Source organism: Sabethes cyaneus, chromosome 2 (assembly GCF_943734655.1).
Source record: "Sabethes cyaneus chromosome 2, idSabCyanKW18_F2, whole genome shotgun sequence".
NCBI classification, from domain to species: Eukaryota; Metazoa; Arthropoda; class Insecta; order Diptera; family Culicidae; genus Sabethes; species Sabethes cyaneus.
The window spans coordinates 79403904-79418701 of record NC_071354.1 but is presented as its reverse complement, the minus strand read 5'-3'; the positions used below and the strand labels follow the sequence as shown (position 1 = coordinate 79418701).

Below are 14798 nucleotides of genomic sequence, written 5' to 3'. Positions count from 1 at the left end.
AAAGCAGGAGGAATTTTTTATCGGGAGACGCTAACGCTGTCAAGGCTGTCAATGTCAATTTATTGATTCTTGATTGTTTATGTTTAATGTTTCGGTTTTACTTACAAAATCTTCTAAAAATGGTTTTTTAAAGAAGCCAGAAATACTAAACTTCATAATGTCCAAACGAAATGCTACTGTGGTTGCCGAGGAGGACAACTATCTGGATGACTTGGTGCGCGACCAGCAGAGCAATCGGCCGTCCAGCAGCAAACACACCTTGGATTCGGACGAAGAGGATAGCGGTGACGATGACGCCCAGTGAGTATGATTGCCTCTGCGTTCGAATGACGATGAGCTTGGAACCGTTTTATGGCCACTTTTCAAAACCTTACAGATACGTTTTAAACGACAATGATATAGAAGGAGAAGAGGAAGGTATCGCTCGAGTTGATGGAGAGACTAAGTTCACTCCGTTTAATATGAAAGAGGAGATGGAGGAAGGACACTTTGACGCAGATGGCCATTATCTTTGGAAAAAAGGAGCGGAAATTCGTGATAATTGGTTAGATAATATAGATTGGGTCAAACTTAAGAACGATCCGAACTACAAGGATAAAAAGGATGCTGCTGTGAAAGGTTTGGGAGATTCCGATTCAGAAGATGATGACGAAAAGTTGAAAACATTCGATTTGTCTGCTACTTACCGGAGTATTTTCAATATGATGGAACCAACTGAAACCATTAAAAAGGCTCTTCAAAGGATTGGCAAGAAAACAGCGAAATTGACAACAGCACAACGCTGGAAAATGAGAAAAGCTGGAACGATTGATGAGTCTAGCGAAATGGTAACCAAATTAACTGCGTTGGCTAATGAGATATTAACCCGTGAAGGTAATATGGATATTTACGACGAAACCTATGAAATGATTCAGAAAAAGTTAAACGAATCCAAAGCGAATGCTGGAGATGAACTAGACATGTACGCGGATGATTTTGACAGTAAAGAAAAAGATAAATTGGTCGATGGAAGTTCAGGCAACGAAGCGTGTGCTTCGGAAGCAAAACCATCCTCGTCGAAAGATAAAAATGATGAGAGCAAGCAGCCTTTGATGTGGGAATACAAGGAGCAGCAAAACGCAGAGGCGATAATTGGCCCCTTTACGACGGAGCAAATGCGGCAATTTGCCGAGGAAGGCAAATTTAGTAGTGGAGCATTTGTCAGAAAAGTAAGCTCGGATGATTCACGCTTTTATTCTGCTGCACGAATTGATTTTGATTTGTACTTATAAACAATAAAAATTGTAAAAACAAAATACATCAATTTAGAGTTTTAATAAAAAAAATATTAGGAACTTACTTTCCTAACGCACAAAGGTATACCTAAGAAAAGATATTTATTTGTGCTAATATTTTTTCCAAAGATCCGCTGTTGCCGGTGACGTATTAGAATAAATGACGTAATTCCTTTGGCAAAAGCTCGTCTCATTAAATGAGAGCTTTTTCAACGCGTGCAAAAGGCAAAGCCGGTGCGTTAGCCAAATTTGCGAGCTATTTGTGTGTAGTGGTGAATGTATTAACCGCACTAATACTACTGAACCCGGCAGATCTTGGAATCCACTTAAATGACGTAACTATTGGTTATGGTAACAAAATTGGTTTTTAAATGTAGGGTAATCCACCTATTTATAATTTGGACACTTACAGCAAAATCAAATGGAGTATCCGTATTATTTTACTGCTACTGATAAGGTTCAATATAGGTTTGTACCCCATTATTTGAAATTTCTCGCAGTATACGGCTTTGTTGGGAAAGAAAAACATATTTTTGGTGGCGGTATTAATGGATGACCATCAAGCAAGCTCTAGCGCGGGACCTTTAGTAAGCATGATTCTCTCTGTGCTCGACCAGTTGGTTTGGTGGTAGCGAGCAGTACGGAGGTATAGTTTAACAGGTTTGTGAGAGCTATTTCTCATATTGTGGTGTGAGAGTTAGATAAGTGGCAGCAAGAAAGAAATGTGGTGCATTTTTATTGTTGGGTGGAAAAGTGCGTGTGCGCGTTGAAGGAATAAATTTTATATAAAATTATTTACTTAGAATGTTTGTTACTTAAAAGGAATTGCCGAAGTGAATATTTTTTGAGCCCAATATCATTAGCGAAATAGACGGTTTGAAGCCGTCACTCCTAGTTATAGCTATACAATAGTAGGCCTGGAAGTACTTCAAATTTTCCACTTTTTATTCTAGGCTTGAAAGGTTAGTTTGTTAGTGCAAAAAATCGTACTTGAAAAAATCGACGATAATGGCTCTCAGCCGTATCTACACATCAAAATTGGCCAGCGCCAACAAGGTAAGTTGAATAGTGTAAATGGTGAAACATATAAAAGTAGGTTTTAAGTAAGTGATCGCAAGTAAGAGATTTTAATTTTTATAGAAAATTTATTGGAAAATTCGCAGGATTACGTAACGATGTCGGGTTTTCCTATAATTATCCCTCATTAAATCTGTTCTGCTCAATATTCTTTGTATTCCACCACAATTTCTCTATAATGTTATTGAAGTGTAAAGTTTGTATAATAATAGTAAAAGTATTCGCTGCAAATTTTGTAGTACTAAGACAAAAACTAAGCATTTTTTTATTTTTGCGATTAGTATCAAGAGAAAATTGAGCAGAGAGCAAATTATTGCACGTTTGCCAGTGTTAGTGTATCGGCGTAGTACATACCGCTAGTAGCTGGTAGTACGGTTTTGTAGTACATAGACGACTTGAAAGTTGGAATGCTCTTATTCGCTCTTTGAAGTGAAGATGACCTGGTCTTGCTTTAGAGGGCGTAGCATAGTATTATGACGTAAGGATATGTGCCTTGGCAGTTTGGCACAGCACAGCTCAGCAAAATAAACTGTCTGCAACATTCTAAGGCCTGATAATGAATTTACATTCATGTAACTCGTAATCAAAAGAGCTTAAGATACTCTTAACAAATACAATTTGAGAGCCCTGGAAGCTATGTTTGAACTATTATACTTTGGGCTTCAAAGTACGCATTTTGCATTTTGAATACGCCAACTACATAAAAATCCTATTCGAACAAAAATAGGTATATGATTTTTTTTATTAAAAAGTAAATTCTAACAGATATCAAATTAAATTATCAATATGAAAAACAACAATATACTTTATATTAATTTGTGAAATGTAATCAACTACATTCATAAAGTGTGGCGAATTTTATATATTTAGGTTTAGTCAGTCAAAAAAATTTATTTGCAAGTAATTGTAGATAGTATAGTAAATACTAGAACATATGCAGCAGTATCTTAGGTATACTAAATCAGTGATACCATCTGGAAAAGTCTGCAATATATCTTGATTCATTTCTATATAGTTATTGGCTTACGTCAGCACGTGGTGCGTCTGCTGGTAATCAGTTTTTGCCCCGTTTCTGCCTCGTCAGCCGCTACCTGAAAAAGGCCGTATCCGCAATCGCCAGGCAAAGGCAAGTAGAGAAAAACCGGTTCAAGAATAAGATGACCTGACCCTCCGTTGGGCTGTCTCTACACTCTTTTTTGTCTGTTGGTATAAGTGCACACAACTATGTACGCGCCATAATAATTTGGCCGATACAGCTCAGTTCTCAAGACCCTGACCATGTGCGTGCAGGGTGCAGAATTTGATACCACATACTTAATGACAGAGCATACTCCGTACAGTACAAAAGGGGAAAGAGAGAACAGTCTGAGTCGTGCCTCCAAATCTGTTTCGCTTTCGTGTTGGAGTTCAATTTTGGCTCCGTTCGCCTGTTAGCTGCTGGCAGACAGCAGTAGTTACTCGTCTCAACCTTCCGCGTGCGTACGGCATACCGAATCGTAATACTATGCCAAACAGTTGAAGCGTTGTACACATGCAGCAAAACTGGCGTTATTTTCAAAGTGCTATGATTAAATCACTGCCCCACTGGTTAGTTAGTTGATCACACCATCGAACAGTGATCCAAAAACTGGACAACCTGGTATAAACTATACTTTTCAATTCGCTGGATAGTTGGATATCGACTGATGTAAGAATCGATAACGATATTTTCTACGAAATTTGTTAATATACTCTGTACTATAATTCCGTTTATTTCCCTCAGAACAAAAGAGTACCCTTTTCCCAACAGGTCAGAGATCGCTGGAGTTGATGTAGTCTATACCAAGTTGATGTCCTGAAAGTAAACTGTGCGTTGTGCATTGGTCAGTCTTCGAAGTCCTCCAATCTGGAACGTACTCGTCAATTTAACACTAAGCGTCTTTTAGAGTCCAAAGATTGTGATTTAGACCCCTGGGTTGAAACAGACAGGTGCTTTGCTCGAAAAGTACATATTTCTCTGCATTCGCAATATTTTCAACCTTTGCTTATTTTCTTACACCATTATTAGCGTGAAAAATGGTGTTTAGCTTTGACGGGTGAGACGAAATATCAGTGTTAACAGAACTACTGCCTAAAATGACAGCTGATGTAATTTTTATGCTTAAGGATTTCCAGTGTTTTAAAAAACTTCATTTAATTGTGTAGTACAGTTCTGTTCGGTTATATAACAGGAGCTGTTTCTGTTTGATTTGAAAACAGTACGCTATTAAAAGAAGAATACACTGAATAAACCATTGCAGGCAAACAATGATGGAAAAAGTTTCATGAGTTTTTCACCAAGTGGCATTAGTATTCGAGTAAAATCTGTTAGGTTTCAGCATGCCTATAAATCGAAGTAGGCGCGAGTAACGAAAGATTAAAAAACTTGGAGTTTTTAACACCACCGCCCGTAATGAAATTTATGAATAATCCCTATTGTAAGACACAATAAGATTCCATTTTATTTTCGCTCACGGACCACTGTGCAATTGTGTTTAGGATCGTCAAGAATTCATCTCTAAGCAATCTAACTTTGGCAGGTTTTAATCGAATAATTTTACCAGTTATTCATCTTCAAACTTTTTCGGCTATCCGGTGTACTTCTCGTCTTTCCAATTAGTTTCCGTTTTTATACCGCGCAGCTTATTTTGCGCGCGTTTGTTTCGCTAGAGTATACCGTACGTGTCCACTAAAAAATGGTGTGCTTCTGTAAAAAAAAATCTCGCGTCACTTTTCATTTCGTCCAATGTAACAAATGTAAACAAATCCGGTTTATCACAACAAATTATTGCTCTTTTTAAACTCTATGTTATACAAAAACACCTGCCCAAATAGAATTATTTTGAGGTGAAAAAATTAGCATTATCAAAATGTCCAATGTGCACATTCGAATTACGAATGACTGACTGTTACTTCGGTCGTTCTCATCTGATGTCCAAAGTGCAAAAAAAATCAAAACAAACCCAATCTGTACATTGGACGTTTAGCAAGTGAAAGTTTTTTTTCGCATTATTTATGCATTTTAAGTGAAACAAGCGGTCTAATATTGAAAAATAACCTCGAAAATAGCGTAGCACGGCAACGCACGTCTTTTACGGTGATTTCGCTTAATTTATGTGCAATAGCCTGGAAAAATAAAACCGTCCAAAGTACAGCATGAGATGGTAAACAGTCCAATGTAACTTTTTCCATAATAAACCAAAACTGCTTAGTTTTAATTAGATTTTTAAAATCTCCGTTAAATATTGAATGTTATTATTCATCAACCACGTTGAGTGAATGACTGAAAATTATTTCATTTTGAAACAATTTAAAATTCAATTCGAAGAACTTTGATCTCGTTTTTCTCAATATGGTGGAATTGTTACATTGGACGAAATCAAAAGTGACGCGAGAAATATTTTTCCAAGCACAAGCGTGGTTTGCTGACGCACAACAAAATTATGTCATACAGTTGATGTGCAATGAGACAAGCTTTAGGAAGAATACGTTATTTCCACAGTATTGCAATGGGTAGTTTACTAACGTCATCTTTTGCGAAATAGGTTCTTGAAATAAACATTTAATTCGAAGTCTAATTCAAGGAATATTCAATAATCAATCTGACCTATTCACACTATCTGATACTATTCACACATAAAAAAATGCTTAAGCTGCCGTAGATCTTGTTGCAAAAATTAGCAAAAATCGATATCGTTTTATTGCTATAGCACTGGTTACTTAAGAGTAAAACTGTAACCTATATTCCCTTGGTTAATAAACCAACTTTTCGGAAGACATTTACCTAACATTTGAGAAATTAAAATTTTCATCAATTTTTTTGGACTTAGAACCACTGTGCATAAGATGCTTTAGAACGGGGTAAATGATACGTTATGCACTTGACTTGTTCTTGGAGAATTACTTCCTACCGCCTAGGTAATTGGCTATTCCGTGGTTCTTTTTAAACAAGTTTCGCGTGTGTAGCTGTAAACCTGTTTTCAAATGGGTTGAGTAGGTATCTACATAGAATCGATATCGATGACGTTTTCGTTTAAATTATGTAATGTTACGAAAAGTTTATATAGGCCGACTGTGACGGAAATAAAACAGAGAACAAAGATACGGTGATCTGATTTCTCCGAAAAAAAGAAATCTAAAATAATCTTAAATGCCATTTTTCCGGCGACAGAAAAAGGATTGATTACTTAAAAACCTTTATTAATATTTGGATTATAAAATACGTTGCATGTTTGCTGTGATTCACTACCGTTTCAATAAATTTTGCGCCAAATTTTTGAGAGCTCCGCCGAATTGTTTTAAGTTGCGGTCTATATATTGTTTACCGCTTAAAAATGATCGATTTGTTGGAAATATTACCACCTGATGCCACACAGCAACATGTGGCAGGAATGGACGTAATTCCTGATAAGACGGGCTGAATCATCCGGTTGGGTGATAAGATTATTGGCTTTTATGCATATCGAAATATGTCAGCTGAGCTGTATGAGCTAAACGTTATAATCGCAGCAACAAAAAAGTATAGGCAAACGTTTGACGTTTCAACGATAGAAATATAGCATATTGACCATATTTAATCCTAACTTGATAATAGTAATAATCAACTAACAAGCAATTCATGTTCTTTTTTGATTACAGAATGTTCTCCCTGTCCTGACGAGTTACGTACGAAATGCATCTGACAGCACAGATCTGAAGAAAATTTTAACCGAGAAGATCCCGAAAGAGCAGGAGCGCATCAAGAACTTCCGCAAGCAACATGGAAACACCAAAGTCGGCGAAGTCACTATCGATATGGTAAGTTTTAGCGCATTTTGTACTAATTGTATGTTCATAAAGAAGGTAATATCTGCTGCGACGATTGAGGCCTTCGAGAAAGACATTTTAAAAAGTTTGAAGCTATTCTCAGTTACTTACCTTTCTCCAAATTAGAAAAGAACTTTGAAATATTTCAAGAATGTCTAAGCTATCTAGTCCCATTACCTGGTGGGGCGAATTTTATCGAAAATCGATTAGTTTCAATTAAACGAGTGCATTTGTATAGCGATCATCCTTACTGTACCACTCTGCCCTATAATTCAATTTACAAATGACCCGCCACGCGTGTGAGCAACAATCGGGCAACGCTTGATAGCTCTCGTCAGCATCGCCAATTGAACAATTCAACGAGCGGGAATATCGTGTGATATGTCATCACAATTGACAAATTACGTTAACTGAACTGCGGCTCTGCATGTCACCGCTAGTGGCACAAGTTTCCACCGATTTGATTGCGGGGATTTATTTGCAGGGTTTTCTATCTCACACTGAAATGGAAACAGTATTCAGTTCTCTTATTTGTATCTCTATACAGCTCAGTCATGTGGATAAACTGGCTGCTACTAAATATGTCTTGGTTTATTAATGTGAACAACTGGATACTTTCTTTCGCCGGGGTTTCGCAGAGTACAAGTTGTTTGTGAACCAATCAAATTTCCATGGAATTGTGTTTTTTTATCGTGGCCGCTTACAGTTTCTATTTTTGAGCCGCTTATCATATTGATCACATTCGGAACTCATGAATCCCACAAAAGCTTCACATTGAATATACCTCTATAAGCTAAAGGTTATCATTTTATATAGCATGTACGGTAATCTGGGTAACTAATTTCTATATTCTATATTCATAGCTTGCACCTTTGTTCATTCAGTGTTTTGTAAACATTGCTCGTATGATGTGCATTATGTTATTTGAGTATGTGTAGTTTGCTACGTCTAGCTTCTTACTGCAAACTTTCACAATGTAAAAGGACACAGTATAATATTAACGGAATATATGATTTCTTTTAGTCGTGTTTTGTTGCTTGCTTGCTTTATTGTGCTGGAATTTAATCCATCCACAGAATAATATTATTTTAGGCGATTCGAAACAAATTATTCTCGGATATGCCACATTTTTGGCAATTAACGAGATAACACTAAATTATAACGCTGTTATTGCGAGTGATTTATTCTAAATGCAACTAATGAAATGATTTCACATTAGTAATCTGCGTTACAAAATCTGCTAATCAGTGGAATCTTCGGTCGAACCACACTTTCAGGCATGTGTGCTCTGAAATTTGCACACACGCGCCGTTTATAAATTCGTTTCAGTAGGGATCGTATGAATCTATTAGATAAGAGAATTTCACAGCTAGACGATAAGTGGCACATGAGCGTCAGTTCAATGTCAAAGGCGTCTTGGGAATTTTGGGGTGTTTTACAAAAGCACGGGAGGTCTGATATAAAAATGCAATATTTTTGCTTATCAGCAGTTCCCGGTAAGTGACCATGTGGTTGATTACATAAAATGAAACAAAAAAAAAAGACTTGCTACCTACATTGATTTTGAAGTAGGCGGAACCTTTACAGTAATCACGTGACGTTGAAAACAAATAGTTGAATGATAAAGGGGGCCTGTTGCCATATCATAAAAATCAGCTGGAGTACCTTCCAATTATGATAAATTCTGCTCGATTCCATTGATACTTATCAAAGCAAATGCTGTATTGAAATGTTTCATTTGGCTATGCGTCAATGTTTCTTCGGGCACGATTATACATATCATATTTATCAAGAAAAATAACCAGTCTTTTGTGTTAGAGATAATGAACTTGCGACAAGCATGATATAATATTCATTGTCGTGCAGGTTATGACGCGATAAAATAGAGGTTGAGCTGATACGATTCCGTCTATGTGCAAAGTATATCCCGCATTGGAGTTATAGTATATAGCTTATAGTTATTCTCGATCGTAATTACTCTCGCTCTCGATGCTCATTAATATTGTAGTCTAGCGCTTCCCGTTAAGATAGTTATAAATTTTAATAAGATAAATCGGTTTTAAAAAATAAAGTAAAAGACATACGCAGGCTATCAGAACTAGGATGGCTTAATTTGAAAAGTTAAAATAGTCAATCTATGCGTAAAACACAAAACGTTAGTTATTGATCGTGTATTATTTTGGACACCCTATGAATCATGTGAGCGCAGAGAAACAACTTTTTTCATAGTACCGTAATTATACTTCCAATATATCAACTGCGGGATTCACACGTTTGCAATACAATGTGCCGCTGTGGAAGGTTAAGCTCAATGACGCGACGTTTAGATAGTGAAACGAATAAATTGTTTTAGATGTCATCCACACTAACTACCTACTTAGTGACGAAACTTAATTGACGACCTTGAATAATCTTACTAAGATTCTATTCATTTAAAAAAAGTTTATTTTCGATCATGTGAAAAAATTAACCACAACTCGATGAACAAACAAAGCAGAGAGCGACAAAAATCGCCAACTTCGTGCAAGTTACCGCTTACATAATTTTGGTTATTTTTATATTGATTGCGGGGCGAGTGTTGCAGATTAACGAGCAACACGCACGAGCAATCACATGATTGGTTGATGTTTTCTCTTCCCTTACAATGTGATAATGATTGTATTTATATGTGTTTAATTTTTCCAGATGTACGGTGGAATGCGTGGCATTAAAGGTTTGGTTTGCGAAACCTCGGTTCTTGATCCGGAAGAAGGTATTCGCTTCCGTGGTTTGTCGATTCCGGAGTGCCAGAAAGTATTGCCGAAGGCTCCAGGTAAGTTGTGACTGCTACACTAAATCAGCAATAATTTTACCTGTCTAATACCAAGGATCAAGTAATAAGTTCTATAAGGACAGTCATTGCCACCGACTGGAATACTATTTAACAGCATTAGATAGTCACGTTTAGCTGTATTATAACTGAAGCCGGGGCGACTATGCCCTTACTTTGAATGCCAGATGTATTTGCACGTTTCAATGACATGCCTATTCGTAGTGTAGTTAATAGCGAACGACGAGATAGGAAATGACGTGCAACGGCGCTAGTTACAGTATACAGTATAGTTATATGCTTCTATGTAAAGGCCGTTTTACAGTTACCGTGAAAATGAACGTGAACTAGAGTTTGACAGTTCGTTTTTTTTCGTGCTGAACATCAGTGTAAACGAGCGCGAAGGCGAACTACTGATTCCATCATGAAATTGACTGTTTTTTCCGTCACCGAATGACAATATTTTCACATTTTTTTCAATTGTATTTCGGATACCATATTTGCGTTGATAATCATACAATGATTTCAGTTCAATTTGACTTCAAAATAACTGAACTCTCTATAAAACTCATCGGCAAAAATAAAACACAACTGCGAAATGTATTATTTTAATTAAATACACAATTTAAAAGATTTATATAAACCTGGTAAACAGTTAGTATAAGTATTTTTTTAAATTTTTAATTTTGATATATTTATGTTTATGATGGATAGTGAAATAATGCAAAAATTAGCATCAGAGCATATTCGTTTAACTTAAACATTAACACCGTGCCTAATCGTTTCAGGTGGCGCCGAACCCCTGCCCGAAGGTCTGTTCTGGCTGTTGATCACCGGTGATGTTCCCACCCAGGCTCAGGTGGATTCGCTGTCCCGCGAGTGGGCCAACCGTGCTGCACTGCCATCGCATGTGGTAACCATGCTGAACAACATGCCAACCAGCTTGCACCCGATGTCGCAGCTGAGCTGTGCCGTGACTGCCCTCAACCAAGAGAGTAAGTTCGCGAAAGCCTACTCCGAAGGTGTGCACAAGAGCAAGTACTGGGAGTACATCTACGAGGACAGCATGGACTTGATTGCTAAACTGCCAGTTGTTGCTGCCACCATCTATCGCAACACCTACCGTGATGGCAAGGGAATTGGTGCCATCGACCCAAAGAAGGATTGGTCAGCCAACTTTACGAAGATGTTGGGCTATGAAGATGAAAAATTCACCGAACTGATGCGGCTGTATTTAACTATCCATAGTGACCATGAGGGCGGCAACGTATCTGCGCATACAGTTCACTTGGTTGGTTCAGCCTTGAGCGATCCTTATCTTTCGTTTGCGGCAGGTATGAACGGATTGGCTGGTCCACTCCACGGCCTGGCTAACCAGGAAGTATTAGTATGGCTGCAGAAACTGCGCAAAGAGCTAGGAGATAATGCTAACGAGGATAAGGTCAAAGACTTTATCTGGAAGACACTTAAATCAGGACAGGTAGGTCTTCAAGGAATTATTGCAGGCAATTTCTTAACTGATTATTTTTTCTAGGTTGTTCCTGGTTACGGACATGCTGTCTTGCGTAAGACCGATCCTCGATACACTTGTCAGCGCGAGTTTGCCCTCAAGCACCTGCCAAATGATCCATTGTTCCAATTGGTATCTAATATTTATAAGGTCGTTCCTCCAATTCTGACTGAATTGGGCAAGGTCAAGAACCCATGGCCGAATGTAGATGCCCATTCAGGCGTACTACTGCAGTACTACGGGCTGAAGGAGATGAACTACTACACTGTGTTATTCGGCGTTTCTCGTGCCCTCGGAGTGTTGGCTTCATTAGTTTGGGATCGTGCTCTTGGACTGCCAATCGAACGCCCGAAATCCATGTCTACTGATGGTCTGATTAAGGCTACCGGGGGCAAGTAAATCACTTGAACGAACAATTCAAACATCAACCAAAAAATAAGTCAACCATTATCCGGGATTTCCGGCATCCGCGTGAACCAATCTAGAGACATTTCGTGGCACCTCGTTGAAGAGACTGTCTGCAACTGTCAACCGAGTAAAAACCTTCAACTTAAGTTCCCTTTCACATCTTTGCGCAGTCTTTGCCTCCTCAAGAACAAGACGGAAAACACTTCAACTTACATACGTTTGTAAAATTGTATAATTTTAATTAAGTGTTATGAGCATAAGTAACTTAATTAATCCTAGGGAACAGTTCTACGCAATTGATTCGTGAGCGCCATCAAAAAGTAAGGCCTTGCGAATAAAAAATATCAGCGAATGAGTGAAAGCCTTCCCTGCAGACCTAAAATCATTTTTATTTATTGTCTACCTAAACTAATAGGTTTAAACTAAGATTTGTTGAATAGAAGCCATTACAAAGCGATGGAGAGACACAATAAAGAGAAAACAAGTAAATAAAACATAATTCATGTTCTTTTCTCGTACAGCAGCAGATAACGACCACCTTTGAATCACAGTAATTGAAAATGCTACCTCATAACAGCCATTTTTAGGGTCCTATAAAAACTTATTATGATAAAGGCAAAGGCTTGGTGTTTTCCGTGAATGATTTATATAGAAGTCACTAGCGAGCAATACTTCAATAAAAGTGAGGGAAAATCAAATATAAATGGATCATATTACATTATTCCTTCATACTTACCGGTACGCTTAGTGTGTTCATTGCTGAGTTTAAAGCTTGTTTTATCCAACTTACATAACTGAAACTGGATTGGTCAAAACCGTTATGGTAAAGAAAACTGCACTTATAGTTCAGATACTACCAGTAGTAGCAATCATGTAACACCGTGTAAAAGGGTGAATGGGCGTAACGTAAACTAAGCTAGTTATATGCATTAGGCAAGGCAGCACCATACAAACAAAACAAGTCAAAACCAATGATAATAAGCTAGTGAATAGGGCTCAAATACAAATTGAATATAGAGTACTTAAGCGAAACATAGCAAAAGTAAACTAGAAAAATAGTGAAATTAATAGGTGGTGCGAAAACCAAACTGATATTTTTCTCAACTGATTCGATTTCATCGATTTGAAGTTCTCAACACTTTCTGCTTCTTTTTCATCGCGTTCTCGTATAAAAAGGTTTTTATTCATTTTTACGTTTCTTTCTCATCTATCATGAATATAAATGATGTCTGGATCTGTTAAAATTTACTTACGACTGCAATAAACATAAATTATTTGAATTGAACTCTTATGATAGACTTTTGACCGAAACAATTCCTTGAAATACTTTCGATTATTACCAGCGTACCGTGGAGTCAAACCGTTAACTGCAAACTACGATGACAAGGATTAATTCGACCAATATGTTCCCTAGTGAATAAACGTTGTGAACCAAGTTGCACTGGAAGATGCTGGGCGCGAGACTCGGCTCGACTGAACCCTTCAAAAATGGTTAACTATGAGTCTGTGCTGTGAGCACAGTACAGAAGTGGAAGTTAAAATCCAAACACCTATCTACATCATCCACCTTTGCTGACAACTATTTTTCAATAAATACGTCATGACGTGACCCCCGGCCATCTACTATGATTTCGTCCACGCAGGTTTCAGGGAAATCCAAAGGACAAACGACTTGACCACCATCAATTGGGATGCAGTTCTGAACAAGGGCGATGTTAATTCCGCCGCAATAACATTCTCTAATAGACTAAACTACATTATCGATCGACATGTTCCAAAAAGAACCATGCACGTTCAGAAGCTGGTACCCTAAGCAAACGTTACGTTACGACGTCTGAAATCCTAGCGGAGAGGCTGCTCTCAGAAACTTCTCGAAGTATAGAGCTTTACCACTCCGTAATCACTATGTTCATCAACCTGTGTTACAAATGATTGAGTCGCTCCTGCTTCGGTGCTACTTGAGAAACATCGAACATAGACTGAAAAGAAATCGAAAATCCTTCTTGAAGCAAGTCAACGAACAGCGGAAAGACAACGGCCTTCCTTCAGTCATGTCCCTGTGTAGTGAATCTGCGAGCAGCAAAGAACAGATTTCTCAACTATTCGCGCGGAAATTCTCTCGGACCGAACGGTATCCTTTTCATTGTATCAAATCAATCAATACGAGTGTCTTCTCGACAGTACGGAAAACGACATATGTACATGTAAGAAAGTTTATGAAAAGGGGAATAGGAGAAACATATATCGGGGTATTTCTGCATTAAACTCAAACTGAACTATCAATTGTCAACTCTACTAATCAACAATCAACTGAACAAATCGCTAAATTGCATAAACTTGGAACAGGAGGCCCGTAGCTGCGATGGTTTAATTCATATCCCTCCAGGCACCATCTAAAAGTTAATATTTCGCTGCACTCCACTTTAATGTCCACGACTCTCGTTTGCTAATCTTAAGCTGTATGGAAAAATAGAGAATCCGTACGATGCCGCGGTTCTCCGAAGCTGTTATCGACTTTCTTGAAATGGTGCATAGATAGCCGCATGATGTAAAATTGCGACAAATGGGAATTATTACATTTTCCAGAAAATCAAACCCTATTGTCTTCGACTACACGCTATCAAATGTGCCTTTACCCCGTTTCAAACAACACATCGCATTTATTGTTGTCAAGGTCTGACCTTGGATTTATTATGCGCATCGCCAGCAAGTGCTACGATATCTATTATCTCAAAGCTCTTTACTGTGCAATAGTTCGCTCTAGTGCGGAGATTCTACTACCAAAATGGAGTTGACCGAGTCGAGTCAGTGCAACGCAGATTTATCCTTTTCGCTCTTCGGAGATTGCCTTGGAACGATCCCTTACAGCTGCCTTGCTGTGAACAACGCAGCAGAC

The 14798-nt window shown here is 38.0% G+C and overlaps 2 protein-coding genes across 4 annotated transcripts; both read left to right on the top strand.

Annotated features, from left to right (window-relative positions):
* Positions 1 to 110: 110 nt before the first annotated feature.
* LOC128737401 (CD2 antigen cytoplasmic tail-binding protein 2 homolog) lies at positions 111 to 1289 on the top strand. The gene is made up of 2 exons (XM_053832030.1): positions 111 to 300; positions 377 to 1289. Exons 1-2 carry the CDS (start codon positions 158 to 160, stop codon positions 1269 to 1271), a joined length of 1038 nt encoding a protein of 345 aa, XP_053688005.1. The 5' UTR covers positions 111 to 157; the 3' UTR covers positions 1272 to 1289.
* A 611-nt stretch (positions 1290 to 1900) lies between these two features.
* Positions 1901 to 13173, top strand: LOC128738752 (probable citrate synthase 2, mitochondrial). 3 transcript variants are annotated; one of them, XM_053834103.1, is made up of 6 exons: positions 1901 to 1934; positions 2228 to 2330; positions 7008 to 7166; positions 9861 to 9987; positions 10773 to 11464; positions 11519 to 13173. In XM_053834103.1, the coding sequence occupies exons 2-6, from the start codon at positions 2283 to 2285 to the stop codon at positions 11891 to 11893; spliced, it is 1401 nt and encodes a 466-aa protein (XP_053690078.1). In that variant the 5' UTR covers positions 1901 to 1934; positions 2228 to 2282; the 3' UTR covers positions 11894 to 13173. The 3 variants fall into 3 exon arrangements, with proteins under 3 accessions (XP_053690078.1, XP_053690079.1, XP_053690080.1); XM_053834104.1 differs by lacking the exons at positions 1901 to 1934; positions 2228 to 2330; positions 7008 to 7166 and adding an exon at positions 9259 to 9330; XM_053834105.1 differs by lacking the exons at positions 1901 to 1934; positions 2228 to 2330; positions 7008 to 7166 and adding an exon at positions 9276 to 9374.
* Positions 13174 to 14798: the final 1625 nt, after the last annotated feature.

Excerpts from the sequence above, each read along its gene's own strand:
- LOC128737401 (XM_053832030.1), top strand. The coding sequence starts at position 158 with ATGTCCAAACGAAATGCTACTGTGGTTGCCGAGGAGGACAACTATCTG. Across the intron at positions 301-376 it reads AGCGGTGACGATGACGCCCA|ATACGTTTTAAACGACAATG; the intron begins GTGAGTATGATT and ends AAAACCTTACAG.
- LOC128738752 (XM_053834103.1), top strand. The coding sequence starts at position 2,283 with ATGGCTCTCAGCCGTATCTACACATCAAAATTGGCCAGCGCCAACAAG. Across the intron at positions 2,331-7,007 it reads AATTGGCCAGCGCCAACAAG|AATGTTCTCCCTGTCCTGAC; the intron begins GTAAGTTGAATA and ends TTTTGATTACAG. Across the intron at positions 7,167-9,860 it reads GCGAAGTCACTATCGATATG|ATGTACGGTGGAATGCGTGG; the intron begins GTAAGTTTTAGC and ends TAATTTTTCCAG.